The sequence below is a fragment of the Stylophora pistillata genome, chromosome 3 (genome assembly GCF_964205215.1).
Source record: "Stylophora pistillata chromosome 3, jaStyPist1.2, whole genome shotgun sequence".
NCBI classification, from domain to species: Eukaryota; Metazoa; Cnidaria; class Anthozoa; order Scleractinia; family Pocilloporidae; genus Stylophora; species Stylophora pistillata.
Window position 1 is genome coordinate 19,552,683 of NC_142521.1, and position 20,565 is coordinate 19,573,247.

Here is a 20,565-nt window from a genome sequence, read left to right on the forward strand (position 1 = left end):
CTTCGATGATAAAATGATTTTTTGAGTTCAAAAGAAACCATGCTTAATGATGTTCTTGACCGACATATTCTACTTAATCTGAACGTGTAAAGAGACCCAACCAATCTGTTTGGATGACAAAATTAAAGGAGATCCTCCATTCTATGAAAATAAGGGACCAGTTGCCAAAAAATTCGAATTTGCAGGAGGATTGAACACGATATACACATGCGAAAGGTCAAACCACAAATCTTATTAAAAACACAAAGAGAAGTTTTTTTTAAGTGAAAAGATCGACGAGAATAAAGGAAACCCGAAAGGTGTCTGGAAAGTTCTGAAATCCTTAAGTGGGACAACTAAACCTCGAGTTCATATCAATGACAAAGCCACATTGCAAACAAGCTAAATGAATACTTTGTTGATATCCTAGAACAAATTGGCAACAACAATGATGCTGAAAGTAGACTTTGAAAACACAAAGCTGATAAACTTTGTTCACTCGAGATTAAATACAGACAAGGATCACAACATTCCTCGGTTAGCGCCTGAGCAAACCATTGACATAGATAAAATCTCTGGTACCAAGGCCACTGGATACGATGGCATAAGCGTACGCATGCTCGAGAAAATTGTACCAGTGTTTGCAAACGACGAGCAGGAAATGATCATGAACAGCTATCGCTCAATATCTGTTGTACTTGTCCTTTCGAATTCTCGAATAGCACGTGGCCAGCTCTCTTTCTAATTTCTTATGCAATTAGAACTTATTATACGAGCTGCAATCAGCCTTCAGGTCAGGAAACTCTACTGAAACAGCCCTGATCGGACAACGCGTAAGTCGAGCAGTGTAGATCGCTACGCATTATTTTTTGTTTATTGTTTCTCGTGCAGTAGTGCTAACTGCAGTAAAGTGTTGTGTGCGCTTTCTTTGCGTCTTTACATAACGTTACGTAACGTAGCATGTATTTAAACCGTATTGTTCATCGTAGTTTGTGCAATTTTTTCAGTGTAGTTTTGCTCAGTGCAGTTTCGCAAGTGTAGGTTTTGTATATTTGTTCTTTCGCTTCGTGCAGCTCGTTCGCCACTAGGCAAGAGTGGCAACATCCCAACAAATGTAAGTTTTGTATTATGTAGTTTTCATCGTTGTTTTCGTAGTAGCGTTCCTTGTGTATTTTGTTTAGTTTATATTGTAATAGGTTTTCGTTCGCTGTTTTATTTGCAGTTTTAACCGTGTTGTTTCGCTGTATCGTGTCGTGTCGTTTCGCCATGTCAAAATTGTGCTAGTTAGAATTAGTCGCCCGTACCAGTAATAAACAGTAACATTATTTAACAACCTGAGCTGGATCCCCTTTCATGATGAAGCGCATCTAAAGCGATGTGAATTGGCCTATAAACGGAGAAACGGTACTCTACCCGTCTATTCAAACGCATCTCCGAACAAAAACTCCGATGCTCACTAAAGAATCACGAGGATGCACCTTTGCCGTGAGAACTGCAAAGGATTGGAACAATTTGGCTCGATCGCTAAAGACAAAGAAGTCTTTAAAATCATTTAAAACTGAATTGTGGAAAACAAGACCATTCTCAGAAGATGCAGGGATCGTTTGACATGAATTAATAATAGATGTTTGCGTGCTCTTCGCTTTAAATCAATTTGTCAAGTCATCAAATTCTAGAAATATTTGTTTTTATTCCTATTGTAAATATCATCTATTGCCAATGTAGTTTTTATCATTTGTATTTTGTGTTTGAGGGCTACGAGTTTATCTGTAAAGTTAGACACTGTTACGTGTCGCCCCCATAAAATAAAGTTTCTCTCTCCTGGTATGTTTCTCGCTCTCTATACATACTCCATAAGCGAAACTCAAACAAGACAACCGTTAAAGACGGTAATAACAAAAGATCTGCCAATATTGAGCAAAGAACCTCAGCAACTCAAGACTGAAATTAGAGAGCTCTAGAAGCAACTGCGTCAAGTTTCTTTAGCCTATTCATCTCTGTAATAATAACTAAGTAGATCTTTTGAAGTTAATTGACCCGCCTGGAATAGCAAATCTGCTAACTAATAGTACGTGTGACCAGGGAAAATACAAACTTAGCAAAAATCAACACTTACAACAATTTTAGTTTTTTTAAATTTATGTTTTTCTTTACTGTAATTATTTTGTTTCGTTTATCTTATGTATCTCTACTCTCCACCACCTTAATCATGATTTGTTCTACATAGACATTGTATTTATCGATAAAGGTATGGTTTTAGCTCAGCTATCAGCTAAGTGATCTCTTACCCTTTTCCTCTTCGTTTTACTTTTTCTATAGATGTCTTCTCCTGGTTTGCTGAAATGATGGAGAAGGAAATCTATGAATACGCTTATCATATAAGGGCCAAAATTTCTGAATTGTGATTGGTCAAGACAGAGGGCATTTTTTCTTAATTTTTGTAATTGCCCCTGGCAAAATTACTTGAAAATGATTGGCTGGAAATCGCTTAGCAACGGCTGCCAAGGTAAAGAAATTTCTGTTTGTTTTGAACAATGGCGTCCCGTTTTGCGCGAGATCGGTAAGAAAACAGTTTGCCCCTTATATTATAAACAAGTAATCACATGGTTCCTCGTAAAATTAAGGATTAATATCACTTGTGTTTTCGGAAGTTGCAGAAATTGCCCTCGTCGCTGCGCGACTCGGGAAATTTCAGCAACTTCTGAAAACACGCGTGATATTAATCCTTAATTTACTTGGCCCTATGCGATTACCTGTACTTACACCGAATGAGTTCAGCAAAGACAGTGGCGAAGCTTATGATATCAGACCAAATTGCCCTCCACTCGGTTCAATTGCAATTATAAATCAAATCAACTCCTATTCCGAGTGAAGTTTACGTCAACGCTTATGTGTCAGTTAGCCAACGTCCAAAATAGTTTTTGAAAAATATCTGAATTGTATTAAAAAATGATGAGAGGAATAAAATGTCATCTTTGGTGTATTTTTGGACGCGTTGGCGAAACGGCCGGAATTCTGACAGAGCGGAACGTGCTAGGATGGCATCTTCAAAACTGGTGGGAAGGTTAAACGTAGGCTACTGAACGTGTTCATTTATTTTGTAAGAGATTGTAGAAATGAAAATGAAAATTTACTTTTCACGGATAAAACTACGAGACATTCATGGTTCTTCAAAATTGACCCAAGCCTTCCATCTGCTTTCAAATTTAAGGCAGCTGAGGGTGCAATGTCGATAAATCAGATTCCTAGTTCTTAGTAACCTTGACACCAGAATGAGCAAATAAACAACTGATAAAATACAGTAACAGATAATATAAGGCTTACCTTTAACCAAGGAAATATGTTCTTCCACAGCTCAACCTTTCGCAGTCCACCACACGAACAAGAAACAAAAAAAGTTAGGCACGCCACAGATTGCAGACTTCGTTTGTGAGATTTCGATGAGGGACGTGGGGTGAGAATGCTGGTTCATTAGGTTTGTTTTCCCGAAACCTTCACTAGGGAATTTAAGCAAACCACGATGGCGACGGCAACGAGAACGTGAAAAAAAAAAACAATAGATCTAATTGGCAGAACAATAGCCCAGCACGTGCGTTTTAAAACTTTGTACATTTCTTAGCCGTCCTTGGCAAAACAACAACGTGAAATCCCCAAAATTTGCGTCGTCTGTGAACCGAAACCGCGGCGGCAAATAATTTTAATTTACATTTGGAACTCAATGCTACTTTTATGCGTTATGTTGAGTTTGAGGTCTGGCGCCCTATGAGACGGTAAACACATGCAGCCATTTTCGAAATTCATATTTTAATCGAAGTCTTCCGTGGCGTTGCCGTCGTGACTGCTTAAGTTCCCTACTGTTGGCTTCGGGGCGGGCCTAGTCGTAAGCGTTTATTGTGCATCCTTACTCAACAATAGAACAAGTTAGATGTAGGTGTCACCTAATCACCTCCCTGTGAAGTGTTACGAATACCAACAAATATTGAAAGCTTTCGTGCAAATTTTAATATTTGCAGAAGTCTCTCGACGCTTTCACAGCGTTGTGTAAAGAATTCCGAAAAATGCATGCAATTCTAAATTTTTGTACATTAGAAACAAGGAGAAATATTTGAGAATTTTAGATAATTTGGTGGGCGTGTGTGAGTTTGTTTCTTAATCTCTTTTTTTTTTAACATATTGAAAATTGCATCGTTTTAATAAAATCGTTGAAATCAAACGATATTCAAACGTTAATTCTCCGTGTGATGGGACCTGATATCCATGTTACCAAGAGAATATAATCTCTTAATGTTATCCATAAAATACGAAACGCTTTAGTTAAACTGGTTGTTTGTTGATATTTATTCATTCCAACTCAGCTTGCTGTTTGAAAATTCCCTACTTCGCTGTGAAGTCTGCATTCAACTCCCTCCTCTCTAGAACAAATTATCACACTCTATCACACACACACACACAAAAGAGAGTTGGATGCTGTGTTTTCAAAACGCGTATCTTCTCCGGTTAACAAGCAAGAGGTAAACCTTGACTTGTTCTCCTCTTACCTCAAGTAACGGGTTCTATCAGTCTTACCCTAGCGGTAGTATTATATGTATTAAATCTTCACTATGTGGCTTTTCCGATTTAATTTACAACACTTTGCGGGGGACTCTGGCCAGCCTGCATTGAGCAGTTAACAATAATTGAAGGAAATTTTGCAGATGCACCCAACACCAGAATTAAGGCCAAACCGCAACAGCGCGAGCTACGTTCCCTACTCTTTGCGATAAGTGTGTGGGTTTCTTAACGTCCCCTTCTAACCAGTACAGAGAAGATGCAAGAGACGGGGCGCACGGTATTTCGTAATTATCCGAGAAGAATTCAACCTCTAACCATTTGCAGATGTCATAACAAAAGCAATAAATTCTCCTCAGTTATTCCAAGACCCTGAGTGTTGGTCCGGTCTGAAGCTTGAATCCTAGACCTACCGCACAGCAGTCCGGCGCTCTACAACATGAATTAACCAGGCGGCGCGTGCATGAGTTAGCGCGCGCATTCCATGTTGATAGCATCACAATAGTTTACTCTATATACGTAGACAAGTTCGGTTGAGAACATTGTGCAAACTGCGCTTCTAATATCCTTTGGAGATTTTATTCTTAAAGTTACGAATTCAAAATGGGTATTTTAAGAATCTTCAGAGGTTTAAACTGCTTTAGTTCAGGACAGAGGAAACATAAGTCGAAGTAAGAATCCTTCCCGGATTTCTCTTGTTTTATTTCCTGACAAGCTGTGGTTTTAACTCGCGATTGATTGTCTCTTTTCGTCCCCAGGAAGCAAATGGAAAAAGAACTCTCAAGCATGCAAGAACTGGTCAGAATACTTGAAGAAGATATCCAGATCACAAGGTAATGAGAAACATAAAACGTTTATACTTTTTTTGGGATCCCGCAATAGCATGACGGATTTATGCGGTCGCATTTTAACAAAGAGAATACTCGACATTAGGAGCCACACTGCTCTTATTAGAAGTAATAAACGTTGAATTGTTTCTAAACAGGAATACTGTTGAGTTGTTCAAGCAGCGACAAAGAGCTGTGGAGGATAAAGAAAAGATGAGAAGAAACACCAGGCACAATCTGATGGCTCAAGTAGAGCAGATTGAGAGTGAACTGGGACGAGCATTAGAGGAACGCAAGGAACTAATGTCACTGATCATGTAAGTAGAGCTTTAGAGCGATGGGTTCTAACATTTGATGAATGAATGAATGAGAAATGAATGAATGCGTCAATAATATGAGATGTGATAAGACGGGATGGGAAGAGAATGGGACGAGAATCAGTTCGGTCATGTTGTCAGGGTTGATATAATTCTAGCAAGATCCTAAGTCGTACCGACAACAAGCAATGATTTATTACTTTTTCTCTCCACAGTGAATGTGGCATTCGCAAAACGGCCTTGGAAAAAGATGTTCAAGAGATGGAAAAGAAGGCGGAGTTCTTCTGGGAAGACTTGTATGATCCATCTCCAGATCCCAAAACACGCGCCAAAGCATGGCAAGAGAATCTGCGTCCTGTGCGTTCAATGAATGACTTGAACAAGGCGGTGCTTAAGCCACCCCTGTGCTTCACACAGGACGCAGATGATCTCCCATTGTGGGATGTTCCTTATGATGCGAGTGACGACGAACTCTTTACAGAAAGACTCAGAAATGAAGTTTTGATTACAAAAAGCAAAGAAACCTTCGCTTAAGGAGAAACATTGTGAGAAACATTTGTAAATTAAGCCAGAGATTTGACAATGTCATTTAGAAATAAAATGATTTCAAAAGTCAATGCGTTTGAGATGTGCATAATTGTGTGCCCCATGTTAAGGGTAATGACACGGAGCTGAAACAGTCCACCACTTCAAAGGGCATGAAACTATAACAAAGTTTACTAAAAATTTAGTTGCTAAGGATCCTTGTTGGTTTGTATCGCCCTTCATCAATTGTCCCCTTTCATTTCAACATTGCAATTTACCATGGATTGATCTACCATCCTAGGACAAACATTTTCTGAAGGTCTGAAATGCTTAAGCACATTACTCAGGACCCTCTCGACTATAGAAGAATTAAATTACTTAGGGTGTGTGGCAACCACAATAAAACTAAATAGATTAGAAGACCTCCGAGGAGTGGCTTCGCAGAGTTGAGCTAAGTAGTCTTGTTTACATAATACGATCGTTAAGAATAAGCTAACATGAAGTTCCATAGAAATAGAGGTTTTGCACAGCAGCCATGTTGGATGGCAGGAACAATGAAAATATTTTGCATAAGAAAGAATTTTTTTTCTCATGGGTAAAATAATTTATCGTTCCTGCCATCCAACATGGCTGCCGTGCAAAACCTCTATAAATCAGAAGAGAGGGCCAGTAAATTATTATTGCGAGAATTTCCTTACTTTAACTTTACAGGTAACTTGGCTCTCTATCATGGATCGTTCAATAACTCGATCTCTCTTGACTGGTGCCCAAGGCAAAATCTAGATAAATTAAACAGTTTATACGACTTAGATATTTTTAGCCTGAACTCTAATTTGGATACTTATTTGAATTCTGATTTTAATCTTCCTAATCAGCGTATCCAAAGCCGATACTTTTCGCCACACAGCTTTAAACTGTTCAAGGAAAAGATCTCTGAAAACACGGTTAAGTCTAGTTTTTCCATCTTCCATAACAATATTGTGAGTATCAACCGCAATTTAGAAAATTTTGAATTGTTATTAGATGAACTGGATTTCCACTTTGACGTTATTGGTAGCTCAGAAACAAATATTACAAATTCGAATGTAAACAACGGCCGTCCGAGCATTCCTGGTTAGGTCTTTGAGCACGTGCCAACACCTCTGACCTCTGGAGGCGCTGGCCTTTTTATTGATCAATCACTTAACTACACTGTTTTTGAAAAACCTTCAAATGAGGCATTCCGAGCCCTCTGGGTTGAAATCTCTTTTCTCAACCATAAAAATATTGTTTGTGGAATAATTTATCGCCAGCACAATTCGCCCGATTACTTCTTAACGTATTTAGATAAGACAAGAGAGAAAATGCTGTCTGATGACAAGGACATTTATATCATGGGTGATTTCAATATTGATCTCCTGAAGTATGAATCATCTCAACTAAGCCTGGATTTTTTTGCTATCTCTTAGAAGCTGTTATCTTATTCCAGCAGCGTACGTGGACAAACCAACGCGCGTTCATAGATCTTCCGCTACGTTGACTGATAACATATTTGTTAACACACCTGACAAACTTCTTGTAAGCGGAAACATTATCTCTGATATCACTGATCACTTTTCGCAGTTTTGTATCACTACGTCAGCGAAAGACAAACTTTTACAAGTTAAAAATACGAAAATACGTGACTATTCCAAATTCTGCACTGATCGCTTTAACGACGAGCTGTCTGAAGTTGAATAGAATCAAATAATGGCAAACGAATAAATTGTGTGAACAAACTGTTTTCATCGTTTTATAACAAGTACAATACAACTGTTAACAAACATGTCCCCATGAAAAAATTATCAATCCGCAAAGCAAAGCAATTATCCGAGCCCTGGATAACTAGTGGAATTAAGGCGGCGATTAAGGTTAAAAATAAATTATATGCATCTGGAGATTGAGTAAAAAGAGATATTACGGTACGTTCTTTGAGAATAATATGGACAACATGAAAAAAGCCTGGAAAGGAACCAATGAAAAAAAATGAATGAAAAAATCAATGAAAAAAACGCAAAAGCCATATCTGCACTAAAGGACTTCAATAATCGCAACAAACTTGTTTGGAAGGTTCACGGATACCTGACATTATTAATGAGCACTTTGTAGCAGTAGGAAACAGACTTGCTAACAATCTGTCCATTCCCCGAAAAAATCACCTAAAGTACCTCGAGAAGTGCAATTCCCCAACTTCGTCCTTCTTTTTTCAACCTGTTTTACCTGAAGAATTAAGGTCAGAGATATTACTTGTGCCGAATGACAAATCTTATGGTTTATACTCCTCCCCTACCAAACTTCTCAAATGTTCAAGTGCCGTCATTAGTCCTATTCTTTCAGAGACACTTAATACATCTATCAAATTAGGGACATCCATTAAAACTCAAAATTGCCAAAATCACGCCAGTTTTCAAGAGTGACGATGTTAGTGACCTAAACAATTACAGACCTATCTCTTTGCTTTCTAATTTTGATAGGGTTTTTGAGAAAATAATTTACAACAGACTAACGAGCTACATAAAGAAACACGAACTTTTGTATTCCTCACAATATGGCTTTCGTAAGGGGCATTTAACCCAACATGCGATATTGGACATTGTTAATGATATACAGTCAAACATGGATAAATGATTGTTATCTCGTGGAGTATTCATTGATCTTAAAAAAGCCTTTGACACCGTTGACCACGACATTTAACTTGATAAGCTCAATCACAATGGCTTTCGCGGAATAATTAATGATTGGTTCTCCTCATATCTCAAAAGTCGGACCCAAACAACACAAGTAGGCCATCATATATCAGATAAAGCTGTCGTTGGAAGTGGCGTTCCTCAGGGATCAATCCTTGGACCGTTGCTCTTCTTGTTATATGTCCGTAATGATATTCACAGATGCTCGAACAAATTTAGGTTCTACTGATTTGCAGACGACACTAACATACTGTATGCGGACAAAAATATGAAAGATCTTGAGACAATAGTCAACATTGAGCTACAAAACCTTTATAACTGGTTGACAGCTAACAAACTAACTCTTAACATCAAGAAATCCAGCTTTGTAATTCTTCATCCCTATCAAAAGCGACTTGCTTACCAACCAAAACTTTACATGTTTGATAATGATAAGAACTGAATAAATATACTTGTCTAAAGTCTACATAAAATACCTGAGCGTACTTATTGATCAGAATCTTTCATGGAAATATCACATTAACTCCATTGTAACAAAAATTAGTAAGACTATCGGGTTAATTGCAAAGTTACGCCATTTTGTACCCCGACTTGTATTACTGAACATCTATAAGTCATTAATTCATCCTTATTTAACTTATGATCTTGCTGCCTGGTATCAGGCATGCAAGACTTATCTTAACAAAATACTAATTCTTCAGTAAAGAGTGCTTTGTTTATTATACTTTGCCGAATGGCATGACCATGCAATTACTCTTTTTTCGAAGCTAACGTGCTTCCAGTAAATTTTCTTTACTATGAGTCTGTATCAACCTTAATGCACGATCTCAATAATGGTATAGCCCCACCAAACATGTTAAATTTGTTTCAGAAAGCGTCTAATATCCACTTATACAATACACGATCTTCTACGTCTGGAAAGTTTTATGTTAAATATTCTAGACTTGAATACAAAACAGTTCTTTTTCTCGGCTCGGAGTTAAACTGGGAAATGGGATACCAAGCTACATAGCCAATTTCCCAAAGAAAGCTTTCAAAGAAAATCTCCGCAAATTGTTACTTGATATATTAGTAAAGGAGGATGAGTATATTGAAATCCCCATGATTATTAAAAAAGTAGGATCATAAAAACGCGTGCTGAGGGTCCCATTTTACGTCTGTTTTCCTTTTACAACTCCTTGTCTTTATACATTGTTTGTCCGTAAGTGCTGTGTTAATTTGATCTCCCAACTTCTGTGTTTTATTTATTTCTAGTTTGCAAGGTTTTTTTCTATTAACATAGGTTTGCCTTATTTATTATTCTTCCACTGAACTCGTTATTTTAATCACGTTCTTGTTTTACCCCGCCGCGACTAGCTTCTTAGGTATTTGCGGGACAAACCATTTTAATCATGTATTTTTGTAATAAGAATTTTCAAGTATGTATGTCTGTAATCAGATTAAGAATAAAGTTTGTTGTTGTACATGTTCAAAGTTTGTTGTTGTTGTACTGTACAAGAATTAAGTTCTTTAGGGTGTGTGGCAAGAAAATGAGAAAACAAAAGGTACTCACTAATTGCGAAGCCTTAAAATATGTAACACGGTCACTCTCTTAACCTTTTAACCCCCAGAAGTGATTAACATGAAACTTCTCCCCATAATTTCCTCACATTATTCAGCAAACAGGTAATGAGAGTAGTCAAACGTATCAGACAGAGGTTGGTATCCTGACTCAACACCAAACTTTCATTACTAATTTACAAGGAAATGTGTTGCGGCTAGAGGGGAGAATTTACAATCAGATCTTTGCAGTTGAAGGGTTAACACCTGCTGCTACACTTATGTGCACTGGGCAGCCAACAACCGTGAGATCTGCATTCAATTCCCTCGGCTCTAGAACAAATTATCTCATTCAATTTTAAGTTTAACGTTGATGGAAGAAAGGCAGTATTTGTAACAGGGCTCGGAAAATAAGATGCAACTCTTAAAATTCCGCTCTTATTTTATGTCAAACCATCGCGCGAGGTACAAATATGTAGTTTGTGAACAACCCTCGGGTTTAAACTGGGACAGAGTAACACCCTTCTCCTTCGACCAACCCTTCAGCCATCTTTCCAACACTTCTTTCATTAATTTCAATGCAAGGAGTTTGATATAAACTTGGTTTCCAAGTCCTTAACATGATAGATTTACACCGCATAGAGACTTTTAATTTTGCTTTTTTGTATCCCTCGGAAAATGTGGACGTAACACAAAAAATGTAAACCAAATGCTATCTTACATCTTCCGTTTTGATGAAGCCGAGCAAAGCGTTCTGCGAATGTGATTTCTTGAGAAGGGAGGAACAAGAGAGAAAATGGAGCATCTAATCTGGAACCGTGTTGTGCAAAACTTATGCCTGGAATTTTTCTCCAGGAAAAGACGGCTGGTTTATCTTAGCGATCAGTTTATCAGAATGAGGCATGAGACCGTGGAAAATTCTGAAACTTGACACACACACACACACCCACACACACACGCACACACAAAAGAAATTTGGAAGGTATGTTTACAAAATGTTTACAACAATCACATATCACATTAATTTGCACGTGCACGAGTGAGCGCGCGCACTCTATGTTCATAGCATCACAATAGTTTACCCTACATACGTGGACAAGTTCAGTTGAGAACATTGTGCAAACAGCGCGTCTAATATCCTTTGGAGATTTTATTTACAAAGTTACGAACTCAAAATGGGTATTTTAAGATTCTTCAGAGGTTTGAACTGCTTTAGTTCAGGACAAAGGAAACATGAGTCGAAGTAAGAATCATTTCCGGATTGTCTTTTTTTTTTTTTTTTTTCTGACATGCTATGGTTTTAACTCGCGATTGATTCTCTCTTTTCTTCCGCAGGAAGCAAATGGAAAAAGAACTCTCAAGCATGCAAGAACTGATCAGAATACTTGAAGAAGATATCCAGATCACAAGGTAATGAGAAATGTAAAACATTTTATATTATTTTAGGATCTCGCAGTAACATGACGGATTCATGCAGTCGCGTTTTAAAAAAAGTGAACAATCGACATTAGGAGTGATGGATCCTTGCAGTTTCCCTTCCTGATCTAATACTGCACACAATTTAATACCAGATTTCGCCTTGCGTGCAATTTGTGGAAGAGTTGGCTGTTGCTGCTCTTATTAGAGGTAATAAACGTTGAATTGTTTCTAAACAGGAATACTGTTGAGTTGTTCAAGCAGCGACAAAGAGCTGTGGAGGACAAAGAAAAGATGAGAAGAAACACCAGGCACAATCTGATGGCTCAAGTAGAGCAGATTGAGAGTGAACTGGGACGAGCATTGGAGGAGCGCAAGGAACTAATGTCACTGATCATGTAAGTAGAACTTTAGAGTGATGAGTTCTAAAAGTGCGATGAATGAATAAATGAATGAGAAATGAATGAATACGTCAATAAGACGAGGTTAAAATTAAAAGGGATGGGAAGAGAATGGGATGAGAATTATTTCGGTTATGTTTTCACTAAAGGTCAGGGTTGATGTAGTTCTAAGAAGATCCTAAGTCATACCGACAACAAGCGATGATCTATTACTTTTTCTCTCCACAGTGAATGCGGCATTCGCAAAACGGCCTTGGAAAAAGATGTTCAAGAGATGGAAAAGAAGGCGGAGTTCTTCTGGGAAGACCTGTATGATCCATCTCCAGATCCCAAAACACGCGCCAAAACATGGCAAGAGAATATGCGTCCTGTGCGTTCAATGAGTGACATGAACAAGGCGGTGCTTAAGCCACCCCTGTGCTTCGCACAGGACGCAGATGATCTCCCATTGTGGGATGTACCTTATGATGCGAGTGACGACGAACTCTTTACAGAAAGACTCCGAAATGAAGTTTTGATTACAAAAAGCAAAGAAACCTTCGTTTAAAGAGAAACATTAACAAAGTGAATCCGTTTCATTTGTAAATAAAGCTTTAATTCGACAATGTTATTTGAAAATTTGCATAACTTGGCGTGTACATTTGAGATATGGCATTACCCTTATTTAAAGGAAATAAACGTATTGCAAAGCTAATGTGTCTGTGATGTGCATTATTATATGCCCCACGTTATGGGTAATAACACAGAGTTCAAGCAGACCACATCTTCAAGTGGCATGAAACTACGAGAAAATTTGCTAAAAATTTAGTTACAAAGGACCCTAAGGGCTCTGTATCGCCCTTCATCAATTGTCCCCCTGCATTTCAGCATTACAGTTTACCATGCATCTATCTACCATCTTAGAACGAAAATTTTCTGAAAGTCTGAAAATGTTTAAGAACATTTCTCGAGACCCTCTCGACTATACAAGTAGTAAATTCTTTAGGGCGTGTGACAAGAAAATGAGAAAACAAAAGGTATTGACTGGTTGCAAAACTGCAATTGTGTGAAATCTGAGATGGCGAGGTGCTTTAAGAAAACTTCATCTAACACAGCAGCAAGGCACAGAAAATCAAAGTCAAGGTTTTTGGTTGGTGCACCAATAGACTTCCTCCTTTAGGGTCCATGACCTCAATAACTCCCAGAAGTGATTAACATGTAACTTCTCCCTATAATTTCCATACATGATCCAGCAAACAGGTAACGAGAATACTCAAACTTATCAGGAAGAGGTTGATTTTCTGATCTAACACCAAGTTCTCAAAATTAATTTACAAGGAAATGTGTAGTGGCTAGAGGGGAGAATTAATGATCAGATCTTAGAAGCTAAAGGGTTAACAGCCGTTGCGACACTTATGTGCAAGTCCATGGCAGAAAGAACAAGTGTGCGTAAAATTTACAAACAAATAAGTTCCACAACAAACTTTATTGATAAGATTTCCAAAATCAAGTACCTGAAATCAGACTGAAAGTACAATTTCAGTTCCTTAAATACTTTTGTATTCCTTAAAAGGTCAGACTTACAAAAATATTTCTTAACAACATGGAAAGAGGTAATTGAACAGGTTATTTTACCCTTTGGAACCAAGAATTGTATAAAAACGTTTTTCAGTGGACTTAAGTTTGGTAAAAACAGATCAGTATGTAGAAAGATTCTAGTTGTTTGTCAATGACCCCTAATATAAGCCCTACTCTCATCTCCCTTTTTATAAAGCAATCATGCTGGTGTTGTCATTACTTGCAAGAATTTGTGAAAGAGACCTACCAGCAAGTCACAAAGCAAAATAAATGAAAGGAAAATAATATCTACTTGCCCACTCTTCTTAATAAATAACTTGCAAATTTCCAAAGTAACACAATCAAACTCTCCTGAGGACAAGATGCAGAGTACAATGTTCTAGGTTCCTGATAATTCTCACAAAGATTGTAGAACATCAACAAAACTAAGGTCAAGTAAAGATTGTTGTGTTTTGGGGTTAACAGTTCAAGCACTATGCCACATGGCATTTTAATGTGGAAATATAAAATGGAAAAAAAAAACATCTGGAAAAAATATCAAATCATTCCACCATTTCCTTTTAGAGGCTTGTAAATACTAGTAACAAATACACCCTTGTTCGTTTATGAGCAAGACTCTCTTAGAATTCTTTTTGTCTTAATTTTTCACCTTACACCGTGATTATTAAAGTGTTCTTTTTTTTTTTAATGTCTATCAATTAAACTTGAGTCTTAATTGCCTTGTTATAGTAAACAAAAATAAAGCCCTTAGGACAAGGCATTGCCTTAACCAATGCCTGAGAAATCATCAAACTTACCATCCTAATGATTAAGAACTACTTTGATTTTTTTGTGTTGAGATATTGACATCACATCCCCATATATGAATATAACATTTTCAAAGTTTAACTATACATCCAATTGTTTCTAAAACAAAAACTAATACATTCTGAAGTTCATATGAAATGAAGTCTTTTGTTTGCAATATTTGAGCTCTGAGTCTGAATTTGCTCTGAGTTACTGTAAGGTAAGATGTCCAATTTTTTCCTGCCAAGTTAGAGAAGAAAGAGAGAAGAATTATCGGTTCTGAGGTGCTGAAATTCACTGCTACATTTCTTTTGTGATGAATTACAAAAAAAATCATTTCATATGTACTTTAAAAGCATGCGTCATGATGGCCTTGGTCGCAGAATAAGTCTTCCCTTCTGGAATAAAAGAATAAGACATTCAATAAACTGTCATGAATTATAATCCTCATTAAAAACATTTGCTAACATGCATGGAGTAGAGTGGATACAAATCTCTAAGTCTGTGAGAATTCAAACTTTATTGAAGAGAGAATAAAGATCACACTGACGACACCCACATAATAATCTCCAAAAAAAACTGAAACTCCCTCTTCTTTTTTGGTCCATGTTATTTGTCTTATCCTTGCTTAAGTCATGTCAAATTTTAATTCATAATGATTATCAACAGTAATAATGACCCCACAAAGAACCATTGCACATTCATCAATGTATTTTATTTAAAGTGCACCTGACCCCTAAATTTTTTTCACTTAAAAAAATCTTCCTGCTTTGGTGAGTATTTTTTTGAAAAAATTGTCGGATTTGGTTAAATTCTCATTTCTTTACACCCTGTTGAAGTCGAGATCCGAATGGACTATGACCGCGTAAATGGGGATCTGGGCAGAGTAGACTTGTGACGTCACTTCGAGAAGACGCTCAAGAAATTCTTGGCCAGTCGTCGACCTGCGAAAGCCTTTATAGCACTAGTTTCATTCTGCAGCATATTTGCGACCAATATCGATCTAACCTTCCAAACATAACCTGTAAACTGTGCAAAATGGCGCGAAATACAGATTGCTGGGTTCTCGAAGTGACGTCACATTAGTCGCCAGACTCTTGATCCTTGAAACGCTGTCGTGAGTCAAAATGGCGGTGATTTTAATGCAATTTTCTGTACTTCAACATGGCACAAAAATTTAAGGATTTGACCAAATCCATAAAATGTTTTCAAAGAGATACTCACCAGAGCATGAAGATTTTTTTAGACGAAAAAAAAATTTAGGGGTCAGGTGCACTTTAAGATCCTTCTGATCACGTTTAAGGCTGTTCATGGGCTTGTGCCTAATTATGTACTAGAATTAATCAATTTAAAGACCCCCAGAAGGCACAGATTAAGATCTTGTAATGATAATCTATTACTGGAATTACGGTACCAAAAGGGAAGATGTACTCCACACTTGGTGACCAATCTTTTCAAACAGCCGCACCAAAACTTTGGAATGTTGTTCCATATTATATTAGAAATTCAAAATTGTTGAATCTTTTTAAAAAATATTTAAAGATGTATCTTTAAAGAAGCTTTTAGTTGTTAAATATCAAATTACATAAGATTAGATTATATATATTTTTGTACTTAAACTAACTATTTATTTTTAGATATTTTAAAATTGATATGTTTAGCATATATAGTATTTCATTATTAGATTTTTTCGTTTTCTATCTGTTGTTTTTTTTCAGTTAGATTTTTGTAACATTTTAGTTTCTGTGCTGATGAAAGTGTATATTGATAGTAGCGCAATATAAGTTAATTATTATCCAACTACACTTAGACGAGTACAAATAACGCCATAGCAGAGTACCAGTTAAACAGCTTTTCTTGCATCGCACAAGCGAAGAATTGGATTGTAGTTATGAAAAAAAAAGTGGCGGACAATTTGAATCATATTTCCGACGACAAAGAGTCAGAATGACTGGCAAATATAGATCCAAGTCATTTAATGAAGAAAATAGAAACAGCAACACAACAACATGCCAATTCTGTTCCGCTTCACATACTTCTGTCATGCACTTCCTGTAAATAAATATCCGCGAAATTCGCCTGCACTGAAATAACTGTTTGGTGTGTTGGATAATAAATGACTTATAGACATTTTGTTGTGTAGTATCGCTGAGTATTTTTACTTGTTATTTGTATTTTGACTGGCCCTATGGGCTCAAAATATGGTACAACTCTTAAGTTAATATTCTAAATTAAAATTGTGCTGTTCTTTCGGGGTCAACATTACTGTTTTTCTCTGTATTTAGAAAAACAAACAAGTCAACCTGCTTAAACATCACATTCATCACTAAACTGCATAAAAAAGGCATTGAAAACTGAAGATCTTACCTCATCACAGGACATGTTATAATCCTCTAAAACTAATCTTGTTCTTCCTAAAATTCTATTATACACAAGTTAAAGAAACACAAATGGCAACAAGGGTCCAGCAACTGTGGATAACAAAACCTCATTTTATTGCATTCAGGACAATTGTTTACACTTGCCTCATTATTCTTAAAAAATAACTTTTTCTCTATATCACAAAACTAGGGAAAACAAATGGTCAGGGTTGTCAAAAAGATTTTGAGTAACCAGACTGTGGTGTAAGTTAGGTGGAGTTAAGTTGAAGGCTGGGGGCCCCTGAGTATTTTAAAAGGCCACTGCATTTTTTCAGAGTACACAATAAAATATACAGGTGCCCAGGTTACATAATGAATGGTGCTCTGGGGGCAGCCCCTTGAATCCCTACAGGTGGAGGTAGGTAGATTCTCTTAAAGGAGAAATATACTTTAGAAACAAAGATTTTTTTAACCCCACCATTGCAAAGTTTGTGCAAAATGATAAAAGAAATGATTTCAGAATTATCCTGAAATGCACTAAAAATTTGTCTGCATACCATGCCACCTTGAAATTATCTTGTCTAGCAATCAAGTCAGCAAAATAGGAGACTTAACTTGCTGGGCACCTTGCTGAGTAAGATAGCTTTGCACATCTAATATTTTATGCAAAAGTTTGAACACTAAGATGGCAGTGAAGGATACATTTGAGGTGCCATAACCCTTCTATGAATTCCAAGCATAAATAATATGAATAAATTACAGCAACTGATTGTGAAAAATTTATGGTGCCACAGATACTGCAGTAGTGAAGGATGCTGAAAACAAAATGATGAGAACAGAAAGGTTACACCGACTATTTCCGAAAAGAAGGCTAAAGACTTAATGGATCAGTAATTCCCACTAAAATCACAAACCATCTAAACAGGTTTATATAAACGTAGTTGCTACAATGGCTAAAACACTTTTTCAAGCATCTTAGTCTCATGATATACTTGTCAACTGTTTCAAGTCTAGAGCTTAGGAGCTCCTTCTGGCTATGATATGAAAAATTCAATAATGGAAATGAAAGTGCTAATTTGCATACATTTTTCACAATATCAAACTTACATGTTGACTATCTGTGATTAATCCCCAAGCACCTGCAGCGGTTGCAACTGACGACAGAACAAGAATAACTGCAAAATAAATTATTTAAAGAGTTATTTAAACCCAGGCAGCATCTTCAAGTCGAAGGGTTCGCACACAAACAGCCACTGCCCGTGTTGCCCTCTGATTAATTAAACTGTAGGACATCTGTGTAGAAATAACACTCTTAATTGTCATACTCTTCTAAGGTTTACTTCGTGCGTATTTTTACCGTACCTTTGACCATCGAAGAGAATACTTGACCTTAAATATTGATCGAAAATGCACTTTGAAACTGAGTTCGATTTTAACAAACTTACGTCTCCATTTGCCGGTTTGTGGACCTAAACATTGCACGTACTCCGTGAGCCTTCGTTCAAATGCTTTTAGATCTGCAAACAGGAAGACACATTACGGGTAATCCTCACTCGATTTTTCACAATCTCGATGGTAAAGTGAATATTCTGCATGTCGCTTACCTTCCGTAACTTGCTGACTAGCCATGACAGAACTTCCATTTCTTTCAATTATCACAACGCATGCTCTCCGTTTGCCGGTAGAATTTTGAGCCCACAAGTGTTAATGGACAGAGGCGTATATTCCTGACGCATGAGTTGTACAACATATCTAATATCCAAGATGGTGTCGTACTGGAGGCAAGCCGGGCTAAGGTAAGGATATCTTCGATAGTTCTGCGTCTTTGTTGATTTTGTGGAAGGGAAAAATAAAAAAAACAAAAAAAACCGCCTCTTTAACCATCATATTTAGCTGTATTTGGAGAATAACAAATATTTGGTCGGTGTTATGTGAAATTCAACGAATCATCATATTCGCCTTATTACGTTTTACGAATTTGTAACCCTCTATCATAGTTCGTTCGAGAAGAATCCCTCTGCTTACAAATACGATTCCCAATGTCACATTTTGCTGGCATAATTTGACACAATGAAAGCTTTGCGTTTTACCAGGTAGGCTTGGACAATAATTTTCCCGAATGCGCACAATGGCAATTTATATATTAATTTCTTCTCCCAGATGAGGAATTATTTCTTCTACCCGCCCTTTTTGTTTGTGTTATTTTGTTTAACTGCCTCCCGGTTAGCTCAATGGATAGAGCGCTCGAATGTTGTGCGGGAGCTCGAGGGTTCGAGCCCCGGCCGGACCAACACTCAAGGTCTTAAAATAATTGAGAAGAATTTGCTGCCTTTCTATAATATCAAGAAATGGTTAGATATTCTAGTCTTCTCGGATAGGGACGAATAAATGGAGGTCCCGTCTCCTGCAGGGTTGGGGTAGGAGACGTTAATTTCCCACACACGAGATAACTGTGTGATGGATGTCCTCCCCTGGGGTGGGATATTGGGCACACTTAATTTGGAGCCTCGCTCTGTTGTGCGACCCTCACCTCACTTTGGTGTAATAATGTGCTCACCAACCTGTAGGAAGTAGATGATGTTTTACATGTTGAAGTGTTGAACAAGCAAGTTGATATATTTTTCTTTGTAGTTATCTGAACTACTCATCCATCTGTGCAAAGCTGGTTAGAAGATGTCTCAAGCCAGACTTACGAGTGGAGGCTCTGAGGCGTGAAGATTCTCTTATGAAGTCTGTTAAATGGGAAGGTGGCAAGCAAGCTGGGCAAGCAAGTTAGTTGTACCTTTTTAGCTGGTGTTACTGTAGGAGATTTTTTCGTCCTAACTACAGAATATTTGATCAAATATTACAAAGTTGTTTGCTTTTGCAAGATTTGGCCTTTCATCTTTTTGTTAGATCTTAGGTGATAAGATATAAGATGGATAATTTCAAGTAGTGAGTAAAGAAAATTACAGGAACAGCCATCAAGCCAGTACCAGGGAATTTTATTGCCAGTCTTCTACCTTTTATTTTACCAATTGCAGTGCACTGGGAATACTGGCCATAAGGGCTGACATATCAAGGTGCCTTTTGTAACAAGGGCTTTCATTATTTATTAGTTAATTTATGACAAGCACAATAGTGTATTGTTGCAATGAAGTGTGTGGTGTAACAAGGCAGTGTAAAGATACTGCATGACACTTGATTGTTATTGTGATATGAATTACGGATGTTACATCTTTGTACTTGCAGAAACTATCAGCCAGTGATGACTGAAGCGGTACTCTAACATTTACTTGAGTTTCTAAAATGGTTCAAGACTGACTGTTGTGTGAAGAGTTCAATCTCTGGACTTCATGAAGGATTGGATGTAACCTTTTTTGAATAAATATTGTGACAAAAGATTGGTGTGTGCCTAATCTCATTAGGTTAAGACTGGAAACAAGACTGACTCATTTAGCTGCTGGAATAACTTTCCAGTTTCTGCATCGTGAAGCCACTCAGAGGTTCTGTTGCTCCCGTCTATGGAAGGCTGGTCCATCACAGGCTACCTAACCCCCTCCTCAAGCAAACTTTAAGCAAACTTTCCCCCTCCCAATCTTCCAGGTTTCTAATGGAGGAGTAGC

General features: G+C 37.4%; 4 protein-coding genes across 7 annotated transcripts; 3 read left to right on the forward strand and 1 right to left on the reverse strand.

Annotated features, from left to right (window-relative positions):
• The first annotated feature begins 683 nt into the window (after positions 1–683).
• Positions 684–6,281, forward strand: LOC111343256 (uncharacterized). 4 transcript variants are annotated; one of them, XM_088755729.1, is made up of 6 exons: positions 684–812; positions 2,299–2,485; positions 3,334–3,433; positions 5,286–5,360; positions 5,513–5,671; positions 5,887–6,281. In XM_088755729.1, exons 2-6 carry the CDS (start codon positions 2,449–2,451, stop codon positions 6,203–6,205), a joined length of 690 nt encoding a protein of 229 aa, XP_088611855.1. In that variant the 5' UTR covers positions 684–812; positions 2,299–2,448; the 3' UTR covers positions 6,206–6,281. The 4 variants fall into 4 exon arrangements, with proteins under 4 accessions (XP_088611855.1, XP_088611857.1, XP_088611856.1 ...); XM_088755731.1 differs by lacking the exon at positions 684–812 and adding an exon at positions 950–1,093; XM_088755730.1 differs by lacking the exon at positions 684–812 and having other exon boundaries at positions 1,697–2,485.
• Positions 6,282–11,312: 5,031 nt separating this feature from the next.
• On the forward strand, positions 11,313–13,035 carry LOC111343250 (uncharacterized). Its single transcript, XM_088753446.1, has 4 exons — positions 11,313–11,683; positions 11,776–11,850; positions 12,096–12,254; positions 12,486–13,035. Exons 1-4 carry the CDS (start codon positions 11,616–11,618, stop codon positions 12,802–12,804), a joined length of 621 nt encoding a protein of 206 aa, XP_088609572.1. The 5' UTR covers positions 11,313–11,615; the 3' UTR covers positions 12,805–13,035.
• A 668-nt stretch (positions 13,036–13,703) lies between these two features.
• On the reverse strand, positions 13,704–18,651 carry LOC111343266 (nuclear envelope phosphatase-regulatory subunit 1). The gene is made up of 6 exons (XM_022950422.2): positions 18,565–18,651; positions 18,406–18,477; positions 18,068–18,135; positions 17,663–17,775; positions 16,968–17,022; positions 13,704–14,998 (listed from the first exon to the last, which is right to left on the reverse strand). The coding sequence occupies exons 1-6, from the start codon at positions 18,587–18,589 to the stop codon at positions 14,963–14,965; spliced, it is 369 nt and encodes a 122-aa protein (XP_022806157.1). The 5' UTR covers positions 18,590–18,651; the 3' UTR covers positions 13,704–14,962.
• LOC111343262 (ATP synthase F(1) complex subunit epsilon, mitochondrial-like) lies at positions 18,627–20,343 on the forward strand. The gene is made up of 3 exons (XM_088753447.1): positions 18,627–18,756; positions 19,592–19,731; positions 20,192–20,343. Exons 1-3 carry the CDS (start codon positions 18,695–18,697, stop codon positions 20,206–20,208), a joined length of 219 nt encoding a protein of 72 aa, XP_088609573.1. The 5' UTR covers positions 18,627–18,694; the 3' UTR covers positions 20,209–20,343.
• The last annotated feature ends 222 nt before the right edge of the window (positions 20,344–20,565 follow it).